The sequence below is a fragment of the Gorilla gorilla genome, chromosome 10, assembly GCF_029281585.2.
Source record: "Gorilla gorilla gorilla isolate KB3781 chromosome 10, NHGRI_mGorGor1-v2.1_pri, whole genome shotgun sequence".
Taxonomy (NCBI): Eukaryota; Metazoa; Chordata; class Mammalia; order Primates; family Hominidae; genus Gorilla; species Gorilla gorilla.
Window position 1 is genome coordinate 78,842,249 of NC_073234.2, and position 13,159 is coordinate 78,855,407.

The 13,159-nt window shown below is 35.6% G+C and overlaps 1 protein-coding gene across 22 annotated transcripts in view; it reads left to right on the plus strand.

The window, feature by feature from the left end:
- C2CD5 (C2 calcium dependent domain containing 5) overlaps positions 1-3,841 on the plus strand; it is a 96,126-nt gene extending 92,285 nt beyond the window's left edge. For all 22 annotated transcript variants that reach the window (XM_019039167.4, XM_055358440.2, XM_019039164.4 and 19 more), the window contains one exon: positions 2,532-3,841. In XM_019039167.4, the coding sequence (XP_018894712.1) occupies positions 2,532-2,663 (132 nt within the window). In that variant the 3' untranslated portion in view covers positions 2,664-3,841. The remainder of the gene's footprint in view (positions 1-2,531) is intronic.
- The last annotated feature ends 9,318 nt before the right edge of the window (positions 3,842-13,159 follow it).

Consider the following 13,159-nt stretch of genomic DNA (forward strand, 5'->3'; position numbering starts at 1 on the left):
GTACATTCGGAGAAGAAAGATTGAGAAAGGAACAGTGAGAAAGGCAGGAGGAAAACCAGGAGGGCTGAGAACTACCTCTACACAGATCATTTGAAAGTAGAAGTAGAATGGAAACCAGGCACATCCTGAGCAGGAGTATTTGATATCATTTGATATTATCTGGTCATAAAGAAAGCATCTATTAGATCTTGAAATTATATTCAACTGGATACTTCTTTGTAATAATTTATTTGATATAAGAGGATTTTCCCTACTTTAAGAATCCTTTTTTGCTTAATTACTTTGTATTTGAGATTGAGATTTGTAGTTTTGGGTTTTTCCCAGTGTTAAATTTATACAACTTGTTCACTGACTTAACTAGCACCTTAACAAGGGCCTCAAAATCAGCTTATCCAGAACAGAACTTATCTCTATGCCTCAGTTTTCTCATCTATAACATTGGGATAAAAATTGGGGAAATCATGAGTTAATATATGTAATGTGCTTAGTGCTGGTGGATTGTAAGCACTGTAAAAGTTGTTACTATTATCTTTTAAATGTTTGTCTTCAATGATTTCTTACAAGACAAAGTCATGCTTCTTAATATGTCATACAAGGTCTTCCACATTCTCAAGTCTTCTACCTTTTCAGACTCATCTGTTACCCCCCTCACCTCTCCTAACATACCCAAGACGTAGATTGAATTGTTTGGTTTTCCAAAGGAACTGTGCTTTTTTTTTTTCTTTTTTCATTTCTAGTACTTTGTAGTGTTGATATTAACTCCATTTTGTAGGTGAAAAAAACTAAGGGCTAAAAAACTTAAGTTTGGTATGAGGCTATAAGTAGAAAAGCTAGAATATACCCAGATTTTCCACCACCAGTCGTCTTCCTCTGTACCCAAATAATAACTGTCAGTGGCTGATTACCACTGATGTGTACACATCATATCAGGTGCCATGATTTATGTCATTAGCTTTTTCCCCCACTTTTATGTGAGATCTTGCATATACACAAAAAGTGTAGAGAATTGCACACAGACATTCTTACACGTAACCCTCAGCTTAAGAAATAAAATATTAAAAATATGGTTGAAGCCTCAGTGGGCCTGTTTTCTCTTTATAATGAATGAACCATCTTAATTTTGTTGTCATTCCTATGCATGCCTTTATATCTTAAAAAAATTAATTGTAGTTTTATTTTGTATCTAAAATGTTTTAATATATTTTTGAATAGGTAGTACATGATTCAAAATTCAAAAAGGTATGAATGGAAAAGTCTCTCCTTGTCTGCTGTTCCAGCCAGTCACTTTTCTTCCCCACATGCAACCAAATTTTTCATTTTTTTTTTTTTATGGTAACTTCTAGAGATGTAACACTCCAGAGTGTGTAACCAGAGAGATTTTATACATACAAGCAAATATATATAAATATATATTCTTTTATCTCCCAGTTTAATATAAGTGGTAGCTTTACAGTACATATTGCTCCTCAGCTTTCTCTTTCACCTGATTTTTCTTGGCAACATTTTCATTTCAGGACATAAAGACTACCTTTATTGTTTGTTACAACCACATAACACTCCATGGTATAGGTCGATCGGAATTTCTTTAATTAGTCCCCTGCTGATAAATATTTAGGTTATTTTCAGTAAATGTTGTGCTAATACATACAGTGTTACAAAAACAATGTGATGCGTAAGTGATTAGCACAAGTGTGAGCATCTCTGTAGGGAAAATTTCTTAAAACAGAATTGCTAGGTCAAAGTAGTACCTTTGTAATTTTCATAGAGATTTCCAAAGTTCCCCTTCATTGAGATATTTTGCATATTCTTTATATAAATATAGAAGGATATATATAATTATGTAAATGATTTTATATTGTATATATCATTTTGCAAATTGTTCTTAATTTATCGTACGATTTACCCATATTGATTGAGCTTTAGGTCATTTTTCACTTCCATATAGTATTCAGGCATGAATATTCCACAGTTTATTTTCATTTCCCTTTTGATGGGCATTTAGTTTGTTTCTAGTATTTTGCTAAACATGATGCAGTGAAAAGTTACTTATTAATCTTTGTTGCATACATGTCCAAGATTTCTCTAGGGAACACATATACATGGAATTAATGGGTCAGGGAGTGTGTTCTTTTTCTGCTTTAGGAGATGGTTCTTTTCAGGATGGTTGCACTTCCTGCTGCAGTGTTAACTGTGTTGCTCTTGTCCCATGTCTTTGTTAACACTTGGTAACATCCAACTTTTACATGTTTTTGCCAGTATATATGAAGTGGTGTCTTGTTGTCATTTTAATTGTATGTATATCTCTAATAGCGGGCTTGAATATGTTTTCATATGTTCACAGGAGCTCCTTGAGTTTTCTTTCCTGTGAATTGCCCTCTTACCCTTTTCTCATTTTTCTGTTGGATTGCCTATCTTTATCCTAATGATTTAGAAGCCTGTGTTTTTTGGCTGTACAGCACTGCCCCTTATGTAACAGAAGAGTATGAATGTGTTGAGTATAACTGAACCTGTCCTGTTTGTTGTTCTTATAGGCACAGTGTCTTATAAATGTAAGTGGTGACGCAGTGGTTTTTGTTCGTGAATCTGACTTAGAAGTGGTGTCATCTCAGCAACCTACTACCAACTGCCAGTCATCATGTACTGAAGGTGAAGTTACAACCTGAGGAAAATTAGGAAAAAAGAGCTCAAGTAAATGAAATTCATCAATCTCTGTTATTTTGTCATTAATTATCTTCTTAGACTTAAAATTGAACTTGAGATAAATAAGGAAGAATTGAGTAGATTTGATTTGCTTGGAGTCTTTTGGAGGCATGAGAATTTTCTAATCTTGACATTTTGTTTGCCTGTTCTAGACAGGCCCTGTGGGGTCTTGACCCTTCAGTAAGTTAAGATAAATTTTTAAAAGAACTGTAGCAAAGATGGAACCTTTGTAATTTATGTTGATTTTAATAAAATCATAATTTAAAAAATGAAATGGGAAGATTGTCAGGAAATTAGGATAGCTACTCTAGTGTAATTTAGAAAAACTAAGCAAGAGATTCTCCAATTGTTAGTGAGTAAGCACTCTGATTTGAGAAATGTGTGGGGACAATGGAGAAAAGTTTTCAGAAAACTGCTATGTAGATTTCTGAATGTGTTCTATTTTGCTGAGGAAATTCGGTAACAACTGAAAGGGAAAAGTGCTTCAGCCATCTTTTGAAAACAAGTTAAAATTCTGGAACTTGTATCTGTAATACATCCTAACTCTTGTAAAAGAAAATAATTTATCATAGCTGGTGTCCTTTCATTGAAAGTTGTAATACTGTCTCTAAGGAGGGAGGAAAAGATTATTATATAATTTTATAACTGGCAACATTTGAGTTAGTATTGACTTTGTCTAAAAGAGGCTTGACTTCAACTGGGATAAAAATGTCAGTGAATTTTGTTGAAGTAGTAAAAATACAGTTGACTTAGTAGGAACATAAAATTATTTTCTAATAAGATAATATTGCACTCCTACCAAATAAACAGGATTTTAGTAATATCTGAGGGATTGTTGATGGTGAGTTAGACTGTATTTGGCATAGAATTTGGAAATGTAACTTGAATGTAAATATGCTGCAAAATGTTGAATGTATACATAGAAAGACTTTTTCTGTCGACGCCAAATGCCCGTTGTAAATGAACCTTAAATATTACATTCCTCCTTTGCACAATAATATTTCTTTATAACACTTATAATTTTTTCCCCCAGGACAACAAACTGCCCTTAAGAGTCATTTCCTTGTTATCACAGGTGTCAATATTTTTCTGTATTTTGTTTATAATTTTATTTTTTAAATAAAAAGTTTATAAAAATAAACTGGAATATTCCTAAATCTCTTTTTTACCTCCATCATATACTACTGTCAGTTTTCTGAATCACTTTCTATCTGATCATCTCCATTCATTTCTTCAGTCAACAAACATCTATTGAGCACCTATTAAATGTAAGGCCTTGGCCTTAATTTTGGAAGGGGTGTGTGTTTGTAATTTTGGCTCTTTCATTGTTTCAGGGTAGGTAGGTATTCATTCAACAACTGTTTATTGAATGCCTGCTAGATGGCAGGGCACAGTTTTAGGCAGTGAACGAAACACACAAAAGTTCTTCCTCTCATAGAGCTTACAGTCAGTGTCTGCATAGGTAAATAATTTGTAAGATGTGGTAATGTAGTATTTTAATAATTGCTAATATTTATTGAATGCTTACTATTGGCAGCCAGTCTAATAAAGATGTTTTTGTATTAAGTCTTTTAATCCTTATGGAAACCTTATTGTTAAGCACCAGTTTATAGTTGAGGAAGCTGAATTGAGAGTTTATGTGAGTTGCCCCAAAGACACAGTAAATAGTGGAGTCAAGATTCAAGCACACGCAATTTGGCTCTAAAACCTACACTAGTAAGTGAGAAAATGTGAGTGTAGCTTGGAATAGAGGTACTTCCCAAAGGAGACAATATTTTAGCTCAGTCAGGAAAAGTAGTTCACTGGAATTGGGTATTCCCAGTTTATTCATCCATGCATCCATTCGTCCAGCCGTTTGTCCATCCAGCAGCTGTTACGTGATTGCATAGTGTGCTCCAGAGTCTTTCTAGGCAAAGGAATAATAACAGCCATTGCTAATTGGCTGTTTTGTGCCATGTCCTGTGTACATACGATATTGCTAATAATTCATAAAACAAGCCAGGTGGGATTATCTCTATTTTAGTATGAACAATTGTATACTCATGGTGAGACCCAGACTGATTTCTGTCAAAGCTGGAGTTTCCTTAACCACCCAAACTTGCTGCCTATTTACTCACATGGGACTGTTTGCTCCTATGGGCTACCTTTGAAGCACAATCATCTGGACCAAGATTGGTTCCTTCCAGAAAGGCTAATGTTACCCTACACCCCAAGAGCTGCTGCTCTTTCACTATGTGTACATTACCCCTGAAACATGAGCATCTGGAATGGACATGCTGGGACTTACTCTTGGAAATAGGCCAGTTTACAGCATTTACAGCAGGCTTAACATGCCCTTCATCTTTCATCACTGCTTCTAGGGGAAACGACTCAATTTAAACGAACTCACTGTCACACTTCCTCCACCTCCTTCTCTCCCATGATCCATTGTCATCTGGCTTTTATCACCTGTTCTGCCCCTGAATTTGAACATGCCAAAGATGTAAGTATTGGATTGCAGTCTTGCAGTATTAAGTATTTGGTGAGTTTTTTTTAAATGCATACAGCTTTTTCATAAGTGCATAAATGGGATTATAGAAACAATGTTTAGAGTAGTTTTCTTTTTTACCTTTTTGCCTGGTTTTCTCTTCTTCCCTATCACATCCCTTCCAATCCATGTTAGTAACCAACCTAGTGTGTATCCTTACATATTTTGAAAAATCTGTTAGATATAATTTAAATTCAACAAAATTCATCTATTTTAAGTGTATAGTTTGAGCTTGGCAAATATATTCCATCATGTAGCCAAGATATGGAACGTTTCCATCACCAATAAAAGTTCCCTGGTGTCCCTCTGCAGTCAGTCTACTCCCCCTTCCATGTCAGTGGGATCTTGTGCTCAGCAACTTTCATTTGGCATAATGCTTTTGAGATGCGTCTATGCATGGACAACATTTTTGGCCAGTAGGAATAATAGAGCTATTTTGCATTTGAGTTTGCACTTTTTTTGTGAAAATGAAAATTTCTGTCCTATGGGGTTGACTTTTTCTTGTTAATATTTAATCTGCTGTGTGTGACAATTTCCTCCCTATTATGTTGTCTATCTTTACAGTTTACAGTAACTTTTCACAATATCTATACTTTTTGTTATGGACAGTGTGACCATCTTTCCTTTTTTTAGCTTCTTAGTTAAATTGACCTCTATTCTCTCTTTGATTTTTTTTTGGTGTAGGGGGGCTGTCCTTAAGCTTCATCAATTTTCATACATCTTGAATTGCTCTTTTGTTAGTATGTCTCCATCAATAAAAATTTACTATTTCTTATTTCCATAAATGTTGTTACTACTTAGCCGGTTTAGCTTGAATCAGAAGTCTGGGAGATCAAAACCTATCCTCTTTCCAATACGCCACCTAATCTCATGGCACCAGTGCATAAAGACGTGGAAGCATAAAAATGTGTGTTGTGTGGAAGCAACACATTTATTTACAAACTTTTTTTTTCTTTTTCCCTCAGAGGAGGGTCTTTTTCAGAGTACTTTTGGTAATCCGATCTAAGCTTTGGACCTTTTTGTCCCCAAAAATAAGCGTATACATGAACTTTTGCATACTACTTCAGGAGGTTTATTGAAACCACTTCTTTGACCCCAGGCTGAATAAGGAACCACGCTGAAGAAAATGTTAGGAATGGTTGGATAAATACTATCCTAAGAAGCTTGGCTTCTTTCTAATAGAAAAGTCAAGGCACTATAAAGACTCTCAATCTCTCTCTCTCTCTATATATATATATAATTAAATATAAATATATTTATAATATAAATCAATATATTATTTATATATAATATATATTTAGTTAATAGATTGTTTATTAATATATAATATATATCATATAATATATAATATATATTTAATATATGTAACAACATTTATATATAACATATTTCTATATAATTAGATATATTTATATATAAATTATATATTAATATACCTATATTGATATCTGAATTTATATAAAGTAGATATATAATTATATATAATTTTTTGACTTTTTAATAGCAAAAGATTGCAGATATTAATCTTGTACAACAGTTGTTTTAAATTATATATACATTGTGGAATGACTAGATTGAGCTAATTAGCATATGCATTACCTCACTTTTTTCTTTTGTGGTGGGACCACTGAGAATCTACTTCTCTTAGCAATTTTCAAGAACACAATACATTATTAACTGTAGTCACCATGTTGTACAGTAGACTCCTTGAACTTATTCCTCCTATTTAATTGAAGTTTTGTATCCTTTGACCGACATCTCCTAATGCCCCACCTCTGGCAACCACCATTTTACTATCTACTTCTATGAGTTCACCTTTTTTAGATTTCACATATACTATGTAAGATCATGTGGTATTTGTCATTCTTGCCTGGCTTATTTTACTTAACATTGTGTCTTCCAGGTTCATTCATGTTGTTGAAAATGGCAGAATTTCCTTCTTTTTAAAGACTGAATAGTATCCCATTGTGTATAGATACCATATTTTCTCTATCCACTTATCTGTTTGTGGACACTTAGGTTGATTTCATAACTTGGCTATTGTGAACAACGCTGTAATGAACATGGGAGTGCAGATACCTCTTTGACATACTGATTTCATATCCCTTGGAAACATGCAGAGTAGTGGGATTGCTGGATCGTATGGTAGTTCTATTTTCAATTTTTTGGGAAGCCTCCAGACTCTTTTCCATAATGGCTGTACTAATTTATTCTTATCAACAGCGTGCAAGGTTCCCTTTTCTCCACGTACTCTCCAACAAAGACTATATTTTTACATATAAAAAATAAAAACATAAAAATGGTTCCTCTGCTTTTTGAAAGTAAGACTTGTTGTCTGTAAAAATCCTTTTAAATAAACATTTGTTCATTGGAGTTTTTTTTAAAGACTATATTTTTAAATATTAACAAACCTCAAAATGTCTATGGTAAGCAGAATAATGGGCCTTCAAAGATGTCCCCAACTTAATCCCCTGTGAATATATTACCTGACATGTTAAAAACTTTGCAAATGTGATCAAGGTCAAGGCTTGAGATGGAGAAATTATCCTGGTTTATCTGGGAGGGCCCTAGAATCTAACCACATGAATCCTTTAAAATGGAAACAGAGGGTATAAGAGGTCAGAGAGACTCTGTGAGTAGGACTTGACTCAACACTGCTGACTTTGAGGCAGGGGAAGAAATGTGGGCTGGGCGCGGTGGCTAACGCCTGTAATCCCAGCACTTCGGGAGGCCGAGGCGGGCGGATCAACTTGAGGTCAGAAGTTCGAGACCAGCTTGGCCAGCACGGTGAAACCCCGTCTCCACTAAAAATACAAAAATTAGCCGGGCATGGTGGTAGGCGCCTGTAATCCCAGCTATTTGCGAGGCTGAGGCATGAGAATGGCTGAGGCAGAAGTTGCAGTGAACCGAGATTGTGCCACTGCACTACAGCCTGGGCGATAGAGGGAGACTCAGTCTCAAAATTAAAATAAAATAAGATAAAAAATAAAAAATAAAAATGTGTGTGACCTCTAGACTCTGGGAATAACTCTCAGCCGACAACAGCCAGAAACCATCTCAGTTCCACAATACAAGAAACTGAATTATGCCAGAAATTCAAATGAACAAGAAAGTGTGTTCTCCCCTAGGGTTTCCAGAAAGGAACAGTCCCGCCAATGACTTGATTTTAGCCTGGTGAGACCCATGTCAGTTCTGACCTACTGAAATGTAATAAGTTTGTGTTGTTGAAACCACTAAGATTGCGGTAGCAACAGAAAACGAATACAAATTCCTATACAAGTTCAACTATAGAGATACATAAAGTATAAAATTACCGTACAGCTGTGCTATTTGTGATAATAACATCTAATAGAAAATGCTTCACAAATTCAAGGTACACGCACTGTCATCTCTCTTATTTTTCCTAACGATTTTGTGTATACCCATATGAATAATTAGCGGAAGTCCAGACTCTCCTGCCTGTAAGCGCTTCTCTACTTCTGGAATCGTCCAACAACTCCAGGGCTCAATGAAGTCCCCAAAGGGTTAACGGCTTCCACATCCAAGCGGCTACAGTGCAGGAATCTTCTCGGTTCACTGTTGCGTCTGCTTCTTATAATCACACGGTGGCGCTGTTGGAATGAGTTCCACACAGAACAGGGAAGTAGCTCCTCTCCCCAGGTGATGATGCCGTACTAACCAAGACTCCTGCACAGGCTTCCAGTGGTCTTTAGGCCATGCCTAATCCAGCCAAGAAAGTCTGCTCAGGTTCAGTTCCCAGTGCTCAACCCTCTAGTTCTCATTCACAGCTGACTCCCAGTGGACCAGGAAGCCCCAGGGGCTCCTTATCATAACTGGTTCTGGGGTCTGTCACTTCATAGCGATATCCTCAAGTGCTTCCACGGACCTTTCCCTTATTCCCCAAAGGGAATCATGTCAGGAAATTCCGAAGTATTCGTACATATCCTTCTAAAGGGAGTTTAGCAAAGTCAGGATGATTTTCTGGTGATAGAGGACTTGCTGATACCTCTCATTACAGTTAATCTTTTAGAGCATAATTCAACTTTTAAAAGGATCTTTATATGGCAAAATGTATTATTTTTTCATGTTTATTTATTTTTATTTTTATTATTTTATTTTTCCATAAGTTATTGGGGTACAGGTGGTGTTTGGTTACATGAGTAAGTTCTTTAGTGGTGATTTGTGAGATTTTGGTGCACCCATCACCTGAGCAGTATACACTGCACCATATCTGTAGTCTTTTATCCCTCCCCCTCCTCCCACTCTTTCCCCCAAGTCTCCAAAGTCCATTGTATCATTCTTATGCCTTTGTGTCTCATAGCTTAGCTCCCACATATCAGTGAGAACATATGATGTTTGGGTTTCCAATCCTGAGTTACTTCACTTAGAATAATAGTGTCCAATCTCATCCAGGTCACTGCAAGTGCTGTTAATTCATTCCTCTTTATGGCTGAGTAGTATTCCATCATATATATATATCATATAATATATATTATATATATATTATATATGTATATGATGGATATATATATATATATATATCACAGTTTCTTTATCCACTAGATTGATGGGCATTTGGGTTGGTTCTATGATTTTGCAATTGTGAATTGTGCTGCTATAAACATGCATGTGCAAGTATCTTTTTCAAATAATGACTTCTTTTCCTCTGGGTAGATACCCAGTAGTGAGATTGCTGGATCAAATGGTGGTTCTACATTTAGTTCATTAAGGAATCTCCACACTGTTTTCCATAGTGGCTGTACTAGTTTACATTCCCACCAGCAGTGTAGAAGTGTTCCCTGATCACCACATCCATGCCAACATCTACTGTTTTTTGATTTTTGATTATGGCCATTTCCCTGGGAGTAAGGTGATATCGCATTGTGGTTTTGATTTGCAATTCCCTGATCATGAGTGAAGTTGAGCATTTTTTCATATGTTTGTTGGCCATTTGTATATCTTCTTTTGAGAATTGTCTGTTCATGTCCTTAGTCCACTTTTTGATAGGATTGTTTTTTTCTTACTGATTTGTTTGAGTTTGTTGTAGATTCTGGATGTTAGTCCTTTGTCAGACGTATAGATTGTGAAGACTTTCTCCCGCTCTGTGGATTGTCTGTTTACTCTGCTGACTGTTCCTTTTGCCATGGAAAAGCTCTTTAATTAGGTCCTAGCTATTTATCTTTGTTTTTATTGCATTTGCTTTTGGGTTTTTGGTCATGAAATCCTTGCCTAAGCCAACGTCTAGAAGGGTTTTTCCAATGTTGTCTTCTAGAATTTTTATAGTTTCAGGTCTTAGGTTTAAGTCCTTAATCCATCTTAAGTTGATTTTTGTATGAGGTGAGAGATGAGGATGCAGTTTAATTCTCCTACATGTGGCTAGCCAATTATCCCAGCACCATTTGCTGAAAAGAGTGTCCTTTCCCCACTTTATGGTTTTGTTTGCTTTGTCGAAGATCAGTTGGCTGTAAGTATTTGGGTTTATTTCTGGTTCTCTACTCAGTTCCATTGGTCTATGTGCCTATATTTTTTACCAGCACCACACTCTTTTAGTGACTATGGTCTTATAGTATAGTTTGAAATCAGGTAGTTTGATGCCTCCAGACTTGTTCTTTTTGCTTAGTCTTGCTTTGGCTATGCAGGCTCTTTTTTGGTTCCATATGAATTTTAGAATTATTTTTTCTAACTCTGTGAAGAATGGTGGTGGTATTTTGATGGGGATTGCATTTAATTTGTGGATTACTTTGGCAGAATGGTCATTTTTACAATATTGATTCTACCCATCCATGAGCATGGGATGCGTTTCCATTTATTTGTATTGTCTGTGATTTCTTTCAGCAATATTTTGTAGTTTTTCTTGTAGAGGTCTTTTGACTCCTTTGTTAAGTATATTCCTAAGTATTTTATTTTATTTGCGGCTACTGTAAAGGGGGTTGAGTTCTTGATTTGATTCTCCGCTTGGTTGCTGTTGGTGTGTAGAAGAGCTGTTGATTTGCGTACATTAATCTTGTATCTGGGAATTTTGTTGAATGCTTTTATCAGTTCTAGGAGCTTTCTGGAAGAGTTCTTGGGGTTTTCAAGGTAAACGATCATATCATCAGCAAACGGGGACAGTTTGACTTTCCTCTTTACTGATTGGGATGCCCTTTATTTCTTTCTCTTGTCTGATTTCTCTGGCTAGGACTTCCAATACTATGTTGAAGAGGAGTGGTGAGAGTGGGCATCCTTGTCTCATTCCTGTTCTCAGAGGGAGTGCTTTCAACTTTTCCCCATTCAGTATTATGTTGGCTGTGGGTTTGTCATAGATGGATTTTATTACATTAAGGTATGTCCCTTGTATGTTGATTTTGCTGAGAATTTTAATCATAAAAATGCTGGATTTTGTCTAATGCTTTTTCTGTATCTATTGAGACGATCATGTGATTTTTGTTTTTACTTCTGTTTAGGTGGTGTATCGTATTTATTGACTTGTGTATGTTAAACCGTCCCTGCATCCCTGGTATGAAACCCAGTTGATCATGGTGGATTATCTTTTTGATATGTTGTTGGATTTGGTTAGCTAGTATTTTATTAAGGATTTTAGCATCTAACTTCATCAAGAATATCTGTCTGTAGTTTTCTTTCGTGGTTGTGTCCTTTCCTGGTTTTGGTATTAGGGTGATGCTGGCTTCATAGAATGAATTAGGGAGGGTTCCTTCTTTATCTTGTGGAATAGTGTCAAAAGGATTGGTACCAATTCTTCTTTGAATGTCTGGTAGAATTCTTCTGTGAATCCGTCTGGTCCTGAACATTTTTTTGTTGGTAATTTTAAAATCACTGTTTCAATCTCACTGCTTGTTATTGGTCTGCTCAGGGTATCTAATTCTTCCTGATTTAAGCTAGGAGAGTTGTATTTTTCCGGGAATTTATCCATCTCTTCTAGGTTTTCTAGTTTATGTGCGTAAAGTTGTTCATAGTAGCCCTGAATGATCTTTTGTATTTCAGTGGTGTCAGTTGTAATATCTCCTGCTTCATTTCTTAGTGAGGTTATTTGAATTTTCTCTCTTCTTTTCTTGGTTAATCTTACTAATGGTCTATCAATTTTATTTATCTTTTCAAAGAACCAGCTTTTTGCTTCATTTATTGTTTGTATTTTTTTGTTTGTTTCAGTTTCACTTAGTTCTGCTCTGATCTTGGTTATTTCCTTTATTCTGCTGGGTTTGGGTTTGGTTTTGTTCTTGTTTCTCTAGTCCCTTGAGGTGTGACCTTAGATAGTCTGTTTGTGCCCTTTCAGACTTTTTGATATAGTTGTTTAGGGCTATGAACCTCTTATCACTGCCTTAACTGTATCCCAGAGGTTTTTGATAGGTTGTGTCATTCTTGTCATTCAGTTTGAATAATTTTTTAATTTCAATCTTGATTTTGTTTTTGACCCAATCCTCATTCAGGAGCAGGTTATTTAATTCCCATGTATTTGCGTGGTTTTGAAGGTTCCTTTTGGAGTTGATTTCCAGTTTTATTCCACGGTGGTCTAAGAGAGTGCTTGATATAATTTCAATTTTCTTAAATTTATTGAGGCTCATTTTATGGCCTATCATAGGGTCTATCTTGGAGAAAGTTCCATGTGCTGTTGAATAGAATGTGTGTTCTGAGGTTGTTCGATGAAATGTTCTGTATATATCTGTTAAATCCATTTGTTCCATGGTATAGTTTAAATCCATTTTTTCTTTGTTGACTTTCTGTCTTGATGACCTGTCTAGTGCTGCCAGTGAAGTATTGAAGTCCCCCACTATTATTTTATTGCTATCTATCTCATTTCTTAGGTCTGTTAGTAATTGTTTCATAAATTTGGGATCTCAGATGTTCGATGCATATATGTTTAGGATTGTGATATTTTCCTGTTGGACAAGGCCTTTTATCAATATATAATGTTCCTCTTTGTCTCTTTTAACCGCT